At 41.3% G+C, this 18,627-nt stretch overlaps 2 protein-coding genes across 3 annotated transcripts in view; both read right to left on the bottom strand.

Moving 5' to 3' along the window:
* Positions 1-6,903, bottom strand: part of morc3a (MORC family CW-type zinc finger 3a) — a 30,072-nt gene extending 23,169 nt beyond the window's left edge. Inside the window, exons 1-3 of the mRNA XM_047371475.1 lie at positions 6,817-6,903; positions 5,479-5,551; positions 4,240-4,372 (exon numbers count right to left, since the gene is read on the bottom strand). Of these exons, the coding sequence (XP_047227431.1) occupies positions 4,240-4,372; positions 5,479-5,551; positions 6,817-6,855 (245 nt within the window). The 5' untranslated portion in view covers positions 6,856-6,903. The remainder of the gene's footprint in view (positions 1-4,239; positions 4,373-5,478; positions 5,552-6,816) is intronic.
* An 8,332-nt stretch (positions 6,904-15,235) lies between these two features.
* The window catches only part of dop1b (DOP1 leucine zipper like protein B), a 29,263-nt gene continuing 25,871 nt past the window's right edge, over positions 15,236-18,627 (bottom strand). For both annotated transcript variants that reach the window (XM_047370906.1, XM_047370908.1), the window contains exon 38: positions 15,236-16,339. In XM_047370906.1, coding sequence (XP_047226862.1) covers positions 16,082-16,339 — 258 coding nt within the window. In that variant the 3' untranslated portion in view covers positions 15,236-16,081. The remainder of the gene's footprint in view (positions 16,340-18,627) is intronic.

An 18,627-nucleotide genomic window follows, 5' to 3' on the forward strand; every position in this document is an offset into this window, starting at 1 on the left:
CGCCTGTGCACGGTGGCTCTGGATGTTTCTACTCCAGACTCAGTCCACTGCTCCCGCAGGTCCCCCAAGGTCTGGAATCGGCCCTTCTCCACAATCTTCTTCAGAGTCCGGTCACCTCTTCTCGTTGTGCAGCGTTTTCTGCCACACTTTTTCCTTCCCACAGACTTCCCACTGAGGTGCCTTGATACAGCACTCTGGGAACAGCCTATTTGTTCAGAAATTTCTTTCTGTGTCTTACCCTCTTGCTTGAGGGTGTCAATAGTGGCCTTCTGGACAGCAGTCAGGTCGGCAGTCTTACCCGTGATTGGGGTTTTGAGGGATGAACCAGGCTGGGAGTTTTAAAGGCCTCAGGAATCTTTTGCAGGTGTTTAGAGTTAACTTGTTGATTCAGATGATTAGGTTCATAGCTCGTTTAGAGACCCTTTTAATGATATGCTAATTTTGTGAGATAGGAATTTTGGGTTTTCATGAGCTGTATGCCAAAATCATCCGTATTAAGACAATAAAGACCTGAAATATTTCAGTTAGTGTGCAATGAATCTAAAATATATGATGGTTACATTTTCATCATGACATTATGGAAAATAATGAACTTTATCACAATATGCTAATTTTTTGAGAAGGACCTGTACATGTTTCACATTGTCCACAGCCCAAGATTTGCGCTCCTTGCACCATTGAAACCGACGTTTGGCATTGGCATGAGTGACCAAAGGTTTGGCTATAGCAGCCCGGCCGTGTATATTGACCCTGTGGAGCTCCCGACGGACAGTTCTGGTGGAAACAGGAGAGTTGAGGTGCACATTTAATTCTGCCGTGATTTGGGCAGCCATGGTTTTATGTTTTTTTGGATACAATCCGGGTTAGCGCCCGAACATCCCTTTCAGACAGCTTCCTCTTGCGTCCACAGTTAATCCTGTTGGATGTGGTTCGTCCTTCTTGGTGGTATGCTGACATTACCCTGGATACCGTGGCTCTTGATACATCACAAAGACTTGCTGTCTTGGTCACAGATGCGCCAGCAAGACGTGCACCAACAATTTGTCCTCTTTTGAACTCTGGTATGTCACCCATAATGTTGTTTTGAGCAAAAGTGTGCTCTTACCCTGCTAATTGAACCTTCACACTCTGCTCTTACTGGTGCAATGTGCAATCAATGAAGACTGGCTACCAGGCTGGTCCAATTTAGCCATGAAACCTCCCACACTAAAATGACAGGTGTTTCAGTTTCATTGTCCAGCCCCTGTATATATATATATATATATATATATATATATATATATATATATATGCTTCAAATAGATAAAATTATCAGGCAGCATGGGATACATTTTCACTGTATTGCTAATGATACTCAGCTTCATTTATCCATAAATCCTGATGAGCCCGACCAGTTAGATAGACTACAAGCATGTCTTGATGACATAAAAACCTGGATGAGTTTAAAGTTTCTGCTTCTAAATTCAGACAAGACAGAAGTTGTCGTCTTTGGAAAAAACAAACTGCTTAGTCAATCACTTAACCTGGATGGCATTAAATGGACCTCGGATAACACAGTAAAAACATGATCTAGCTCCATCATACATCAGAGATCTGATTGTTCCATATGTTCCTAACAGAGCACTTTGTTCTCAGACTGCAGGTTTACTGGTGATTCCTAGAGTCTCTAGAAGTAGAATGGGAGGCAGATCCTTTAGTTATCAGGCTCCTCTCCTGTAGAACCAGCTCCCAGTTTTAGTCCGTGAGGCAGACACCCTGTCTACTTTTAAGGCTAGGCTTAAAACTTTCCTTTGTGATAAAGCTTATAGTTAGAGTGGCTTAGGTTATCCTGAGCTATCTCTGTAGTTGTGCTGCTATAGGCTTAGGCTGCTGGAGGACATAATGATCACTTTCACTCTTTCTGCTACATTCTCATACTACTCTCCAAATTTGCTTTATTTGCTGTTATTTCAGCTTTTAACCTTGTTTTCTCTTTTCTCTTCCTAGAAGCTACACCTGGCCTGACTCTGTATCTACCTGTGACACCTTTCTGGAGGGAGGCATCGTCCAAGCTTCTGCTGGCAACTTAATGCTCACCTTCTATGGATGATCCACTTGGCACTGTCTTTCAGTGTTTAACCCTATTTTTCTCCTAGACATGGCTATTGACTGAGCTTCTACTGTGACTAACTGTATGTGCCCGCACTCAAACTCTGAGCCAGTTTAGAGTTTATCTGTTTTTTCTTCCTAGATGAAACCACTAAAGGAGCTACATCCATTAACATTTAATCCTGGAATAGTGCTTCTGTGTTCTTATTCTGTCTCTGCTCTGTTCTCTCAAACCCCCAGTCGGTCGTGGCAGATGGCCGCTCACACTGAGCCTGGTTCTGCTGGAGGTTTCTTCCTGTTAAAAGGGATTTTTCCTCTCCACTGTCGCTACATGCATGCTCAGTATGAGGGATTGCTGCAAAGTCAACGCCAGTGACTGTCCACTGTCTCTACTTGCTCATCCAGGAGGAGTGAATGCTACATTTGATTTGTTTTTCTGTGTTCTGTATCATGTACAGCGCTTTGAGTGCCTTGTTGCTGAAAAGCGCTATATAAATAAACTTGACTTGACTTACAAGTCGGTGACTCGATACAATCTGCTGGGTTTCCTTAATTAGAAAAACTTTTTAACCAATTTGAATAAATAACTGAATCCGACTGCACTGTTCAATGGTTAGGATTAATTGGAATGTATGAACCTGACTGTTGTGAAGTGCCTTGAGACAACATGTGTTGTGAATTGGCGCTATATAAATAAAACTGAATTGAATTCAATAGTTTAGGGTGAGTTGGTTTGAAAATTGATTACTTGAAAACTCCCTAAACAAAATGTCGAAAACCTGAAGGCAAATTACAAAAATATAATTATGAAATATAAAAAATCTTTCTACTTGGTGGAGGTGGACGCTTTTCCTCTGTCTCCCGCAGCCCTCCCATATCTGCCCTGCTTCAGCTCTGTGTCTTGTCTTTTTTTTGGAGCCTCTTTTTGCACATCTTCCAAATTCTTCCAAATTATGGATTTGTTCAGCTGGTTCAGCAATGCAATTGATAAAATTTTCTCGACGAGAAGACAGGGGTCGGGAGAGCCCACTTGCCCGGACGGGACATTTTTCTCCGGATACACGATGGACTCCTGGCAGAAGTGGAGGATTGTGTGTTTGTCGATAATGTCAGTCGAGGATGTGGAAGATATGTATATAATTGGATGTTTGATATCAGGATTTCTGCTTTTTGGAGTCAGCGGTTACCTGGCATATCGGGAAATTCGGAGAATGTCAGTAGCTGTTCTGGCCATTGTAAGGTTGCCTGGCATGTATGATGGGATCTTCAGAGCAATCAACACTCAGACTGAGATGTTACGTGAGCTGAATCGCAGACTGGATGTGATCCTTATACAGGATCGCAAGCGGGTTGCGGTTTCTGGACTCAGGGGTGAAATGGGATAAATCTTGGAGAAAGTTGTTCGCTCGGATCTGGCAGAAAGACCAGGAATTTGGCTGTTTGGATTCGCCTTTGAGAAGCACCAGTGAGACTCTCAAGGCTGACGGAAAATTAAGAGTCAGCCTAACCCAAATAATTATTGTTTTTCTGAATCTGGCTCCCCTGCGCGGCCTTGATGGCTGGCTATCTTCAACGTCTCCTGGAAGCTATGTAAACATGACCCTCTGCTCCCTCCCTTCCCTGAGGACACCTGTGGACCTGCTCAGAACTTTGTGGCCGGTTGATGAACATTCCAACGTACCATCAAGGACAATGGCCTCTGGGACAGTGCTTCATGGACTTACTTGCACACACTCACTTGCACACACACACATGTTCAAGATAAACATTATGCATCCCTCACACCACCTTCACTGTTCCCAGCATGATGTTGTTTTGTAAATTTGTTGCTTCTTTGTGCTGAGGTTTTTTGCAATCTCAAACTGTATCCTGCTAAGGATAAAGTGTGAAATATGATTTTTTTTCCCTCTACTTACCTAATGTGGCCTCTTTTCTCATCTAGCAAGGGCAGCGCCTGTGAGTGGGCAGCAAAGCCTCGGTGACCCGTCCCCCCCTTGTCTTGTGTCATGATGTATGTTTGGATGGGTTGTACTGGAATTCTAATTTCCCCTCAGGGATCAATAAAGTATCTTTGAATTGAATTGAATTGAAAAAAGAAAAGAAAAAAGAAATGAGTGGTGGCTTTTACTGTTTGCTAAACGCTGTTTGTACCTGAGCATCTTGTGCATAGTTTCATGGTTGAGGCCATTTCCATTATCCATGAAGCTGAGGCATACCTCTCCTTTAACCACAGTTTTATCAATCCAGAACTGCTTGGCACTAACATCTGGGTCATAGGCATTGTCTATCAAGGAAAAAAAGAGACACCAGAAAGAATAAAACATTATTTAAATTAGAATCAACTAGACAGGAACAACAGGTGTAATTTAAGGGGAAGTTTTTAAACTACATTGTCAAAAAATAACCTTAAATTAAAACTACATATTATATGAGTGGCCAAGATGGAGGTTTCATGTATTAGATGCAAAAAGCAGAAATGAACACACTGTCATTTCCATTGATTTGTTACATAAAACGAAAGATACTAATGGGTTAGTTTTAAAATGTTGGCAAATGCGAGAACCTTTAAGAGAAAGTGGCAAATTTAACTACTGTAAAACATTCCCTCAACATTCTGTTACAATATCAGTTTAACCGTATCCCTAAACCTTCAGTTGGGTAAGAAAAACAGACAGAAAGGCTTTAAAGTAAAGGAAAAACAAACAAAAAAACTTAATATATTTATATATCTCTCAACGATTAAGTCCTGGATTAAGGGAAAAATACTGGCATACTTATTTTAAAGAAACCAGTGCCATCCTATACATCTCAAAACGCTTCGGAGTATTATCATTCCTAAGACAACTTTTCATCCCTGATTAAAATACTTGTTTGTTCCCAATTTGGACAAATCCATTTGAAGCGTCACAGCGTTATCGCATTTACATAAAAATAATGGAAACAATTATTAGGCTGCAGGTTGATAGTGTTCAGTCGTGTTTCTCTGTTCAACCTGTTAATGAATCCCAACGAAAAAGGGCCATGTTGCAAAGAACCAGCTGAAAAGCCACTATAAGTGGCATGTGCAGGCACAATAAAGGAAGCCAAATTTCTCCGGCATTGAGCCATCAAACAAACCGCTGGGATTATTTATGTGAGTCAGAAGGAGGTTGCTTGATAATCTGAGTCAGTATTTATGAGGCTACAATATGCTCTTCTGTTTTGATAAACAACGGCAGATTGAACAAGTATTTAATTAAAATGTTTGCAGAGGGGATAAATGTTTTGTGGTATTTCTTAATATTAATGCTTACAGAATAGATGTGAGTTTTAAATAATAAAAAAGGCAAAAAAAAGCTACGTTGTTCAACAGAAAACACTCGTGACAATCAGATGATTTCAATGACTCACCAATGAGCTCAGCTATGGCGCTGAAGGGCCAGGTGTGGCTGGTGGAGTTGGTGTGCAGGAACTTTGGCGAAAGCTGAAAGTGAAACAAATTAATCATAAATTTCACGATAAGCCACTCGGAAAAGAATTGGCCTACTCTGGGATTTTAAGTGATCATGTCCAGGCTTCAGGGTAAGGTGTGCAGACTCGAGAAGGTGCACTGAAACATGTGAAGGTACTGAGACACTAATAAATTTAATATTTTGTTAAGACATATTTATTCTGAGGTTCACATGGTAACATCACAGGGCAATTTACAATATCAAATTATTGCTCTGTTTTATACATTGCCAACAAGGCAAATATAACATATCACAATATAATTGTCAGATTAAACTTATTTTTTCAAAATAATCTCTAAGCAGGTATAATACATACCTTTAAAAAAAAAGCCCACATTTCTGTATTAAAAAATATGAGTCTTCTTCTAACCTTAAATGTCGTGTTTCCATTATTGGCAAGCAGAAAATTATAATTAACATAAAATAAAGGCTCAAAAACATCAGCTGGTGTGCAGTTAATCTATATAATGTGTTTCACTTAATAGGCTAAGTTCCTGAAATAAATTAACTTTTCAACAATATTCTAATTTACTGTAAATCAATGAATGGAAAGTTGGAGAGATGGAAAGGAGGACAGATGAGTGGATTGATGGATCAGACATTAATAGATAGAGCAATAGATAAATAGACATTTAAATGTGACAGGGAATTTCTTTTCATTATTATCCACATGGTGTAGGAACCCCCTGAGTGGACTTATATAAAACAGAAGCAACATTTCCATAAACATAAGTTAAACCTGAATTAGCTTTTAAGTAAAAACTCCACATATCCAGAGACAAATATTATTATGGTTCACAGCTTTCTGTAAGAGCCAGTCTAATTCAGCAGTGTAGTAGTGACCTGGTGGTCACTTGGGCCCCCAATCAGCTCTTCTGCGGCGCAGGGTCAGAGCAGCAGCAAAAGAAACACCTGGAAAACGAAACCCGGCACTCTCCGATTCACAACAGCGTCACAGCAGATATTCTAATCAGCCTCAAACTGCTCCGATTCACACAAACATTTATCTCCGGGCAAATAGTTTTAAAAACAAGATCCCACATAGTAACCAACAAGCCACAAACGCCTCCCTCGGACACTACACTGGACACAGCAAGCATAACTGTTATTATATTAGCTTAAACCATGTCCCTGCTCACACGAACGGAGCGTTAAATCAATATACGCAAATGTTCTACCAGTCAACATGAGAAATAAGGTGTAAACTTCGGTAAAGAGGGTGATAAAGTCTGCTCACCGTGCTGAGAGGCACGCCGCGGTCTGTTTGCGCCGCCATCTTTTTAGACAGAAACAGATGACCGTGGGCGGAGCTTAGCCTCCCGCCTCAAAACATCCAGCAGCTCCTGTCGCAAAATAAATAAACAGCGAATTCATCACAACTTTCCATTGAGTGGATGTGCTAAAATCTGTATTATTGTTACAGTAAAAATAAATAAACTTAAGTATTTATCAGCATGGAAACCTGTGCGCTTACTTCCGGGTTTGGCATTTCAAACAGTAAAAGTCCAACGCCTTTAAAAATAAATAGAGATGCTAAATCTACAAAGTAGAGGATTTCAGAATATTTATTTCTTGATAAAGTTTCATTTCTATGCTAAATGTATTCTAAATGTATTAGTTTGTGCTTCTCATGGTTCGTTTATTTCTCAAACTGTCACAGTATTTATAAATATAGGTGCTTCAGGGCAGAATACAAATAATGAAAGACACCAAAGAATTTTCTTCAAATGAAGAAGTTTAGTGTTATTGGGGGACAAACGTGTCGTATTTCCTCCCACAAGCTTCTTATGATAGCTGGAGTAATTGCTGGAATTTCAGCCCATTTTAGCCCATTCCTCCTGACAAAGCTGGGGTAGATCAGTGAGTCAGATTCACGGGCTTCTTTGCCCTTCAAACACCTTTCCTGTTATACCCAGACATTTTCTGTGGGTGTGACATCATGGTTTTGAGATCACCACTCCAAAACCATTGATGTTTTTGCAAACCTGTGGAATTGATTTACTGATTTCTTTCAAAAAATATTATAAGAAACATGTTTGTAAAATTAAAAGAAAGATTGCTTTAACTCTAAACCTGGCAGGAGTATGAATATGTTTGGGCTTAAGTGTACAAACTGTAATATTATAATCTTTTATGTAAAGAGAATCCCTCATTTGAAGACAAAAGAAGTCGTCCAGCAGGCCGATGTAAACTGTTTTAAATGGTCTGACGTGACACTTAGGTGCCTCTCACCTCTGTTGGAAAATATTCATGCTATGCTTATAGGATCTGTATTGCTATGCTCAAGTATGTTTAATAATGTGTGAAATAAAATTTATTGTGTAACTTAGAGGCCTGCTAACAGGCTTCTCTGTGTACATGTCTGCAAGATTTCTGCCTCACAACATATAGACCTAGTGATGCTTCACCCTCCTGTCTATATCCATCTTTACAGACGGAGTTGCGGGCCCTCCAGATGGCAGACCTCGATCTAGACTCCCGTCCTCCTTCAGCAGCAGGCCAACCAGCAGCGGGCCAACCAGCAGCGGGCCAACCAGTAAATCTGCCCGCAAGTCAGCCAGGACAACTCGCCAGTCCACTTCAGTATCAGCCCGTGAGTCAACTCACACATCCACCTGCAGTGCAGGCTGACCTCACCGAGCACAGCGGCCCCAGCGGAGCTGAAGGTGTGGTCATTCACCAGCCTACAGATGAGCAGCGACCGGGTTAATCAAAGGACCAGCAAATACCTTTCCTCTCCTCTCCTGTTAGCTTCCATGAGTTTACATGGTTACGAAGTGGAAGACAACGAGGAGAAGATAAAAAAGAGGAAGGAGAGTATCAATGCCCTATGTTGGAAGTAGCCGGAACAAATGAGCCTCAGTTGGTGTTTCGACTGTGGACTGCAGCAGACATCCAAGCCAGCGCCGCGTTACTTCCGGATCCCGTAGGAGACGGAAGAAAGTTTGCTACGGAATTTAAAGCTTTATGCCATGAAATGAGACCTACCGGCACAGAAATTCGCCGGCTCCTCGCAGCAAAAATCAAACCTGGAGAGTTAGTTGGTCTGAGATTGCCAGATCCTGCAGTGCGCCTTGGAGTGACAACTGGAGGTGAAAATGGTGATTTAAATCATCGTAATGGACCATGGTATAATGCCATAGAACATTTGTGCACTGACTTGATCACAAAATTTCCACAGAGGAGTGATTGTGCCGTGCTACAACAAGTCAAACAACATCCTGATGAGACTGTCGCTGATTTTCTTTACCGGATGGAAGAAGCGTTCAATAAACATTTAGGTATGGAGCGCCCCGCTGACTTTACTGTTTTGGGCCCCTGGGAGAAGATGCTGTGTGGATATATTATGGAAGGACTTCTCCCTGAGATCGCAGCACAAACTAAGACTCTTTATGTTGGTTGGAGACATGGGGTGCGTTTTGAGGAGCTGAAAAGACATGCTTTACACAGCGATGATGTTATCAACGACAGGAAGAAGAAAAAAGCGGACAAAAGAGAGACTGATTTGCATAACGCTGCCTTGACCCTGTATTACAGCACAAATCAACGTGGTTCTTTTCCTCGAGGACGAGGCCGGGGACGCCGGAGCAGAGGTCGGGGAAGGGGACAGTGGTCCCGCTCCGATGCTTGCCATAAATGTGGAAAGTTGGGACACTGGACGAATGAATGTCCAGAGAAACTGCAGCAGCCGGACACCGGTAACTGACGGGGGGAGGACGGGACCCTGGATCTGGCTGTCACTTGCATTGAGGAGGGGTCTCTTAAGGAGCGTGAGGTTTCACAAACACACACACAGTTGCATGAAAATACTGATTCACATAGGTTGCTTACAGAGGCCATATTACACTTAGAAGGTGCCTCCGTAGTTTTACCAGGCACATATCTCCATACACAGAACCCTGCTTTTAAAAGAATGCCTATGTTTTCTATGATGGTGATGGATGAAGAAATTTCGTTTGTTGTAGATTCAGGAGCGACACACTCTGTTTTATCAGCTAAATGTATCAAAGAGCAGCCAAAACTGAGTGGTCGTTATGTTCATTCTGTCTCTGCTTCAGGTGAAACAGTTAGGGAAAGTTTTTCTGTTCCTCTAAAGTGTTCCACTCCACAAGGAGTGCAGTTAAAACACTCTTTTTTGGTGTCTCCTTTGTGTCCTTTAAATTTGATGGGTAGAGATTTGATGTGCAGATTAAATATTGCTATTATTTCAAACCCTGATGGACTGACAGTTCACACTCAGAAAGACTTTGACTATGACTACACTGCAGTACATTGGGCCCCAGAACAACCCTTATATGCATATCAGTGGAAGCTTCCAGTTGGTCCTGTACCTCAACATTTTGTCACATTGGCAGTAAATGCTGTGGCACCTGGTTGTGATTTAATGAGTGCAGATGATCTGCATTGTACTTCACATGTATCTGAAGGACCTGTACCAGTTGGTACAAAATTACAAATGAGAGAGTGCACCTCTCTAACATGTACTGGAATGATCACATGGCAGCTTTATCTGTGACTTTGACCTCTGAACAGCTGCATTTTTTTCAAGTTTCTGGTTCGGTACCGCATGTATCATTGGCCAAGTCTGAAAATATGGAATGGGAGGATGTGGGGTTTTTTGTTAGACGTTGTCTCCTTGCCACGGATTGGAGGGAGACAGATGTCCCATATGTGTTTGCGTCTCCTTCTCAAAATGCTTTTAAAAGACATTGTCCCACTGTTGTTTCCTGTAATCGTACAGTGCAACTGATTTCACATTCACATCTGTTTTTAGCTACGGCTTCTTCTGCGGATGCAGATCTTGAAGAGCTGCCTGATTCATTGTGGGCTGCTCACAAATATGATGTTGGTCTTATTACAGATTGTGAGCCAGTTGTTGTTACTCCTAAATCAAACTACAGGCCATGTCAGAAACAATATTTACTGAAAAAGGAAGCTTTGGAGGGAATTCGTCCTGAACATTTTTTTCCCTGGTTTGCTAAATGGACGCATGGATTGGATCATGTGTCCAAAGGGGGAATGCTGGATATGGTTAAAAAATATTGGTATACAAATGGGTTTTCAGTGGTAGCTGAAAATTATTGTAAAAGATGTTTGATCTGTGCTTCTCACAACCCCTCGAGGGTTCCTGCACAATCACAGGCGGCACATCCACCTCCACGGTTCCCATTTCAGCATTTGATGATGGATTTCATTGAGTTGACACCTGCCGAAGGGAAGAAATATTGTTTGGTGGTCGTGGACATGTTTTCTAAATATGTTGAAGCGTTTCCAACGAAACACGCAGACAGCAGTGCTGTAGCAAAGTCTTTGTTGACAGAGATTCTTCCGCGTTGGGGGGTCCCTGAGGTGATTTCCAGTGATAACGGGACACATTTCGTCAACAAAGCTTTGCAAGAAATTAGTAAGCTTCTTGGTTTCCAGTTGAAGACACATTGTGCTTACCACCCACAATCAGGTGGAGCAGTAGAACGAGAAAATGGAACAAAAAAAAATAAGTTGGCTAAATGCTGTGAAGAAACAGGGTTGTCCTGGCCAAAAGCTCTCCCTCTGGTTCTTATGTATATGCGGATGAGGAATAGATCCAGAGCTAATTTGAGTCCTTTTGAAATCCTTTTTGGGAGACCTGCAAATACAGGGGGAAGACCGAGTACTAACCTAAGCACACTAACAACTGCTCATTTTGAACATTCCATGTTGGAATATTGTAAGGTTCTGTCACGTTCCCTCTCTCTCTCTCTCATCAGACGGTGAAAGCTGCCTTACCCCCAGTAGCTGACAGACCTCTGCACCAGTTCCAGCCAGGACAGTGGGTGCTGATTAGAGATACCAGGAGACGTCACTGGAGAGACAAGCGGTGGAGAGGTCCGTTTCAAATTCTGCTGGTGACTCACACTGCCATAAAGGTCCAGGAACGTGACACCTGGGTCCATTTTACGCACTGCAAGGTGTTCACTGGAACACCACCCGAGCAGCATCCTGGTTCTGAACCTCCTACCTAGAGGAGCTTCCAACGACCGCCCACCTGTACCAGACTGGTAACAGGGCAGCTTGAAGCGCAGAAGTCACTCAGGAGAGGCAACAGGATTTTTGTTTTTTTAAGTTGTTTATAATTTGTTTTCTTTGAGAAAAAACTGTTTGCTTTCTGTACCAGAAGAAAGGACATTCCACTTCAAGGTCACGATGCAGTTAAATGGAAGATGGTCTGTTCTGATGCTAATGATTGGTATTGCAAATATTTTTATAACTCTTGTGTTCATTTGGGAAAAGGTACAGCAAAGACAATGTGTGGCTAATGTGAGGTATTGTGCTAATAATACTCATCAGCTGATTCGAAGAGAGATTCATCACTTTTCTGACTACTATGATCATGCTGATAATGTCTGGTGGCAACTGATGCATCAAACCGTGAGGAAGATAAGAAATGATAGTTGCTATGTTTGTTGTTTGATTCCACATGCTATTAATGATCAACCATTTTTGGTACCAGTTCCTATTGATACTGCTTATACTCTAGCTACTTTCTTTCCAGATAACCGGTTGGTGGAGGTCATTTTTCCTTGGGTGATGAATTATACTGTAAGAAAAAGCAGAAATGTTAGTACATTTTCTAGTGAGACTAATTTAACGTGTGCGTCTACAGGAACTCTTTATAGATTTCGGGGTAATAGAAATCCGATTAAAGATCCAGATATTTGTATTGCTCAGGAGGAAAGCACACCTTATTTCCTTGGAAAGACGGAGGGTTGTAAAACTATTATACCAGTTTCATGTGCCTTGAACCACATTAATACATCTAGACCTTGTCCTGTCAGAACCAATCCTTATACTATTTCAGAATCTTTGGCTCCAGATCCTTTTGTGTTATGGAAGTCAATTGTATGGCATGGCAGGTAAATTAACCATGGCAGGTAAATTAACCATGGCAGGTAAATTAACCAAGGTTCTTGTTACTTTTCCTAGTAGAGATGGGTTCTCGTGTCCTAAGAACATGGTTTGGATGTGTGGAAACAGATCATATCTGTATCTGCCTGCTAATTGGTCTGGAGTATGTTATCTAGCTCATTTACTTCCTACAGTCACGACTTATGATTCAATCAGCCCATTATTAGAGAGGAAGACAATGCTCAAACTGCAAAAGAGAGCTAGGATCCCACATTGGAAAGGGAGTTTGGGTACAATTTTTCCTAGTTATGGTGCTGCTAACGCCGCCCATAGGATTAATGAGTTGTCAGTTGAGTTAGAAAATCTTACTGCTTTATCTGAGGAAGGTTTCACTGTTTTAACAACGGAGCAGCAGGCTATAAGAACTATGAGTTTGCAAAATAGAATGGCTTTGGATTATCTGTTAGCTGAGAGGGGTGGTGTTTGTCATTTAATTGGGGAACAATGTTGCACTTTTATTCCTGATGTGTCTAAGAACATGACAAGTATTCATGATAAGTTTGAGGACTTGCTGACGACCCAACGGAAGGAAAATATGAGTTCCTCTTGGAATCCTTGGTCTTGGTTCTTTACTGGTGGATGGACATCTTGGTTAGTAAAGATTGGAGTGATTCTTTTATGTTTCTTTTTGATTTTGATGTTTCTTTCGTGTTGTATTATTCCAATGGTTAAGGGAATGGTAATGAGACTGATACATTTTTCCATGTTGCCTGTTGATAAGGATGTGAACTTAATTTCTGTTTGTCATGATTGTGATGATTCTGCATTTGAGGTGACAGAAGGTATGGATACCGATGGATTTTATGTTGCTTAAAATGCTTTAATGATGTGCTAACTCTAAAGTGTTTGGGGAGTTATTACTGATGTTCAGCATTTTAGTGGTATACATGGAGTTTTGATGTTTTTTTTTCTTTTGCGGTGTTGTTATTCTTGCTCAGTTTGTTTTCCTGGTGATTTGCGAACCTTAGCTCTTCGTGAGGGCCATGACTATACAGTGTTTGATTTATATATCTTTTTCTTTTTTGTTTTTTTCTTTTCTTTTGATTATTTTTCTGGGTGTTGGTTTGCTAGAATTTTTGTATGATTGTCTTGTAATCACAAGGGGGGAGTGTGATGGAAATTCTTGCAGTAAGCATTTCACAGTGTATGACCTTTTTTATCTTACTCCTCAGAACATCTGTGTTAGAGGAAGAAGCTGTAAAAGCCATTATCAGAAGTTTAATGGTTCAGACCCATCTTTAGGACGATGTCAGGAAGGGCAGTTAGGTCTGTTCCTAGATAACCTTGTCACTGTTGAACTCAAGAAGGGTTGGGGTCATAAAACATAGACTCTTTGCAGTTGAGATAACACTGTCTTGTTCTGGTATAAAGACTGTGTGAAAATAGCGTTCGGGGTTCTGTTCAACTGACTTGCTTGGTGACAAAGTCATTCAAACGCTGAATGCCTTTGAATAAAACTTATTAAGACAAAGTCCGGATTTTTCTCTTCTTGTGAGTCAACTTCTCTCCACTTTGATAAGAAAATTCCACAACAGTATTCAGAAGTTTTCAGAAGTATTCGGACGAGCTTATCCCTGTACAGGCATCTAAAAGCTGCGCAGCCTCCGTGTTCTTTTCATTACTTTGTTTTTATTAGTAACAGTATAGGATGTCTTAGCTTTACCAAACAAACGAGCACGCAGTAGTTTAGGGAGCAACTCCATCACCTCCCTTATATGTGCCTGGAGTTTGAGTGGCGTTCATCATCCGGTTCTGCAGGGCACTGTTCACAATGAAGGGGTCATCAGTGTGGGATGTGGCCAAAAGACGTCCATTTCTACGCCTTTCTGTTACTCTTGTAGTCTCTCTGTTGCAACCTGCTGATGACACTCTGTAACTCTCTAAGCTCAGTGTCCATTTCCATCTGAAAACATCATGTTTAAAGCATCGCAATGGCGAGGTACTGCTGATCAAGTTAGGTGTTGTCTTGGTCCTATGATGTCAACATGTGAACAGCATGATGAGGAGGACTTTTTAAATACCAATTCTGATTAAACCAGGAAATTTATTGGTCGATTCAAGGATCACGTGTTAATTTTGCTGTAAAGCTCCTTGTTAGAGAACAGCAAGTTGTGAAAAAAGTGCTGAGACACTGAAAAGTTGGAAATGTGCATTCAAATAAAGTCACATTAAGGTCACCTGTAAAGGTTATATTGCATTTTACTGGATATGTGCATTAGACTCCTGAGACATCTTCCAGACAAGAGGTGAGGTCTGTGCAAGATTCTGATTTTATGGCCTTGGCCTCTCACACATTGGGTACTGTTTGAAGACAAGAGATTTTTATATTACAGTTTGCAAACTTAAGCCCAAACATATCCATACTCCTGGCAGATTTAGATTTTAAGTAATCTTTCAAACATGTTTCTTATGATTGGAAGTAGTTGCCCAGTCAGAGTCCTGACTTGAATCTCATATTTGTCACGTCCGATTTATAGATTATTTAACGATGAAATTTGAGATTGATTTTCCTTTACATTTATATAATTGTGTGATTTAAAATAATGCAAATCTTCACTTCATGAGACTGAGCCAAAATCAGATCTGAAATTAGGCCAATGGTCTCATAGAGCTGTGCAATAATCAGGGAAATGTCTAGAGAGCAGTAAATTAAAGTTTAAACAGAAGATCAGTGAAACTGGCGCAAGTGCAACAAAACAAGTAAACAAAACAGCAGTTAAATACTATGTTTAATTTAATGAGATTTTTTTCTATTGCATCAAAACTTGATGTGGTCCTTTAAACAAAAAAAAAACTTACAGGAACATTCAGATGTGCAGGGAAAAAAAAAAAAAAAAACAGACAATAGCAGCTGTAAAAACTACACTGGAGTAAAAACTAGGGACATCTTATTTCCCTTGATCACCAAAACCTGCAAGCATATATTATATTGAGGTACAGACATTTTAAAAAAGTTTTCCCAATGCACAAAAAGCACATCCCTTTGCTTATCAATAAGAGTCATAGAATAAATTACTATAAGAAGATGATTAGTTTGTACATTCTTAAGACAGATTTTTATACCTGAAGAAACAGACTGCAGGTGACTAGTTAAGTCAAATAAACACTAATGGTGTTTAATATGGTTCTTCACAGTAAGTTTTCTATTTCCTGGACTAAAATTTGACTGTACTACCATGACCACAAGTTGCATGCCTTGCTTAGACAATAAGTAAGCCGAATCAAGAATACCTGACTGCCTTTATTGATCTTAAAAGCAGTAAGTTAGTGACTATAAGCTGTGTTAATATCTCTTCTTTGGACAGAATGAAAGCTGCATTCCTTCATATATTTTCACATTAAAAGCCAAGTGGAACTAATTACCATGGGCTCCCTTTGTTTTTCCAGTTAAAGCAGCACAGACGTTCTTGTACAGAGTGAACCAGAAAGGATAAAAAAAAAAAAAAAAATCACATTTCCAAAACCTTTCCTTTACTACAACTTCACAATACAATATAATCACTGGTTGTGCCCATTGTAGGTCTTTTTCTATGTCTGCTAATGAAAAAGCTCAGATTTTAACTCTCCATGGAGTCCAAGAACTCGTTTTCAATGATGTCCTCCAGTCTGCTTAGGACGATGTGTGAACTGGCTGCAGGGTAGTCGGCTACGGGAAGGTATGCAACGGGCTGGCTGCAGGGGGGAGAGGCCTGGAAGGAACAGCACAGGGTGCGAAGGAAAGGCAGGAGCTGGGTGATGGAGGACAGGGAGCTCTGAGAGAGGAGAGGGAACTCCAGGTGCTCTGTGGAGGACTCCTCACTCAGCCCATCCAGTTCCTGAAAAACCAGGAGACAGAGTGAGGTGGGTGAGTTCAAAGCTCATATCATTGTTCTCCCCTCAATAACACAAGCAGCGAATATAATGTTAGCAGCAAACGGAGCTTAGATGTGTGAGGTGAAACAGAATGCCTTGCAAAAGTATTCATACATCTTTGAACCTTTCGTCATGTTACAACCACAAACCTCAATATATTTTACTTGGATTTTATACAACATACCAACACAAACTAGCAAATAATTGTTAAGGAAAAAAAAAAATATCTACATCAAGGATTAAGCCTCCTTTAGTCAATATTTTGTAGAACCAACTTTCCATGCAGTTACAGCGGCAAGTCTTGTTTGTTTCTACCAGAGACTGAACTTTGATCCCAAACTATTTTTTGTAGCAAAAAAGCTGAAGCCTAATCTGACTGGATTAGGTCAAGCTGTTAACAGCAAGTTTTACCACAAATTTTCATTTGAATTTAGGACTGGGCCATTCTAACATAAATATGAGTTGATCTAAACCGTTCCATTGATGCTCTGGCTGCATGTTTACGGTTGTTGTTCTGCTGGAAGGTGAACCTCCTGAAGCACCTGAAAGAGATCACAGGCTGGACCCCCTGCAGTTTCCTTACCGAGCAAACAGGTCGGCAGATGATGCTGTCAGCTTAGGTCTACACTTCATCCTGCAACATCTCGACCACCCAGGGACATACGCCAGGATCCTGTTCGTAGACTTCAGTTCGGCCTTCAACACCATCATACCAGACATCCTCCACCAGAAGCTCACCCAGCTCAACGTCCCAGCCTCCACCTGTCAGTGGATCAACAGCTTCCTGACGGACCGACAGCAGCAGGTGAGACTGGGGAGCATCTTCTCCCGTTCCAGATCAATAAGTACTGGTGCCCCCCAGGGGTGTGTTCTATCCCCACTCCTCTTCTCTCTGTACACAAATGACTGCACCTCATCGGACTCGTCCGTGAAACTCCTGAAGTTTGCAGACGACACCACTGTCATTGGACTTATCCAGGACGGTGATGAGTCGGCATACAGACAGCAGGTGGATCGGCTGGTCCACCGGTGCGGTCAGAACTACCTTGAACTGAACCCACTCAAGACTGTGGAAATGGTAGTGGACCTTCGGAGAACACCACCCCCATACACCCCCCTCACCATCCTCAACAACACTGTATCGGCCGTGGACCACTTCAGGTTCTTAGGAACCACCATCTCTGAGGACCTGAGATGGTCTTCACACATAGACACTGTTCGAAAGAAGGCCCAGCAGAAACTGTTCTTCCTGAGGCAACTCAAGAAGTTCAACCTTCCACAGGAGCTGCTGGTCATCTTCTACACTGCCATCATTGAGTCTGTCCTGATTTCATCCATCTCAGTGTGGTTTGGCTCATCCACAAAACAGGACAGGTCCAGACTGCAACGAATAATCAGGAATGCAGAGAGAATAATCAGAGCTGACCTTCCCTCCATCCAGGACTTAAACAGGTCTAGAGTCAAGAAAAGAGCTGCTAAAATCTCTGCAGACCCCACACACCCTGCACATAAACTGTTTTACCTTCAGGCCGCCGCTACAGAGCACTGTTCACTAAAACCAGCCGCCACAGAGACAGTTTCTTCCCCCAGGCTGATTCTCCGATGAACATTCAATAGAGTACAGAACAACAGCATACAGATGCTACAAATGCACCTTTTCTATTAGATATGTGTATATTGTACATTGTATATTGTATATATGTATATTCTGTAATGCAAAAACAGAACAAAAGAGCAAAGTGTACCGGAGTCAAATTCCTTGTTTGTATGTACGAACTTGGCAATAAAGCTGATTCTGATTCTGAACTCTAACCAACTTTCCCGTCCTCACAGGATGATGTTACCACCACCATATGTCACTGTGGGGATGGTGTGTTCAGGGTGATTTGCATAGATTTCCCCCACACATGGCACTTTGCATGTAGTTCCAACTGGTCTCATATGACCTGAGGACCTTCACTTACATGTTTGCTGTGTCCTCTTTATATCTTGTGTCAAACCTTTAATGGAACTCTTTATGTCTTTTCTTTCAACAAAGGCTTTCTTCTTGCCATTCCTCCATGAAGATCAGATTTGTGAAGTGCACGTCCTGTTGACAGATTTTCCTGACTTGAGCTGTGGATGTCTGCAGCTCCTCCGGAGTAGCAATTTACTGCTTTGTGTTGGTCTCAATTAAACAAACTGAAGTTTGTGATTGTAACTGAACAAAATGTGAAACATTTTATTCAATATCTGCCCACTTTACATGCAT

Source organism: Girardinichthys multiradiatus, chromosome 7 (assembly GCF_021462225.1).
Source record: "Girardinichthys multiradiatus isolate DD_20200921_A chromosome 7, DD_fGirMul_XY1, whole genome shotgun sequence".
In the NCBI taxonomy this organism is placed as follows: Eukaryota; Metazoa; Chordata; class Actinopteri; order Cyprinodontiformes; family Goodeidae; genus Girardinichthys; species Girardinichthys multiradiatus.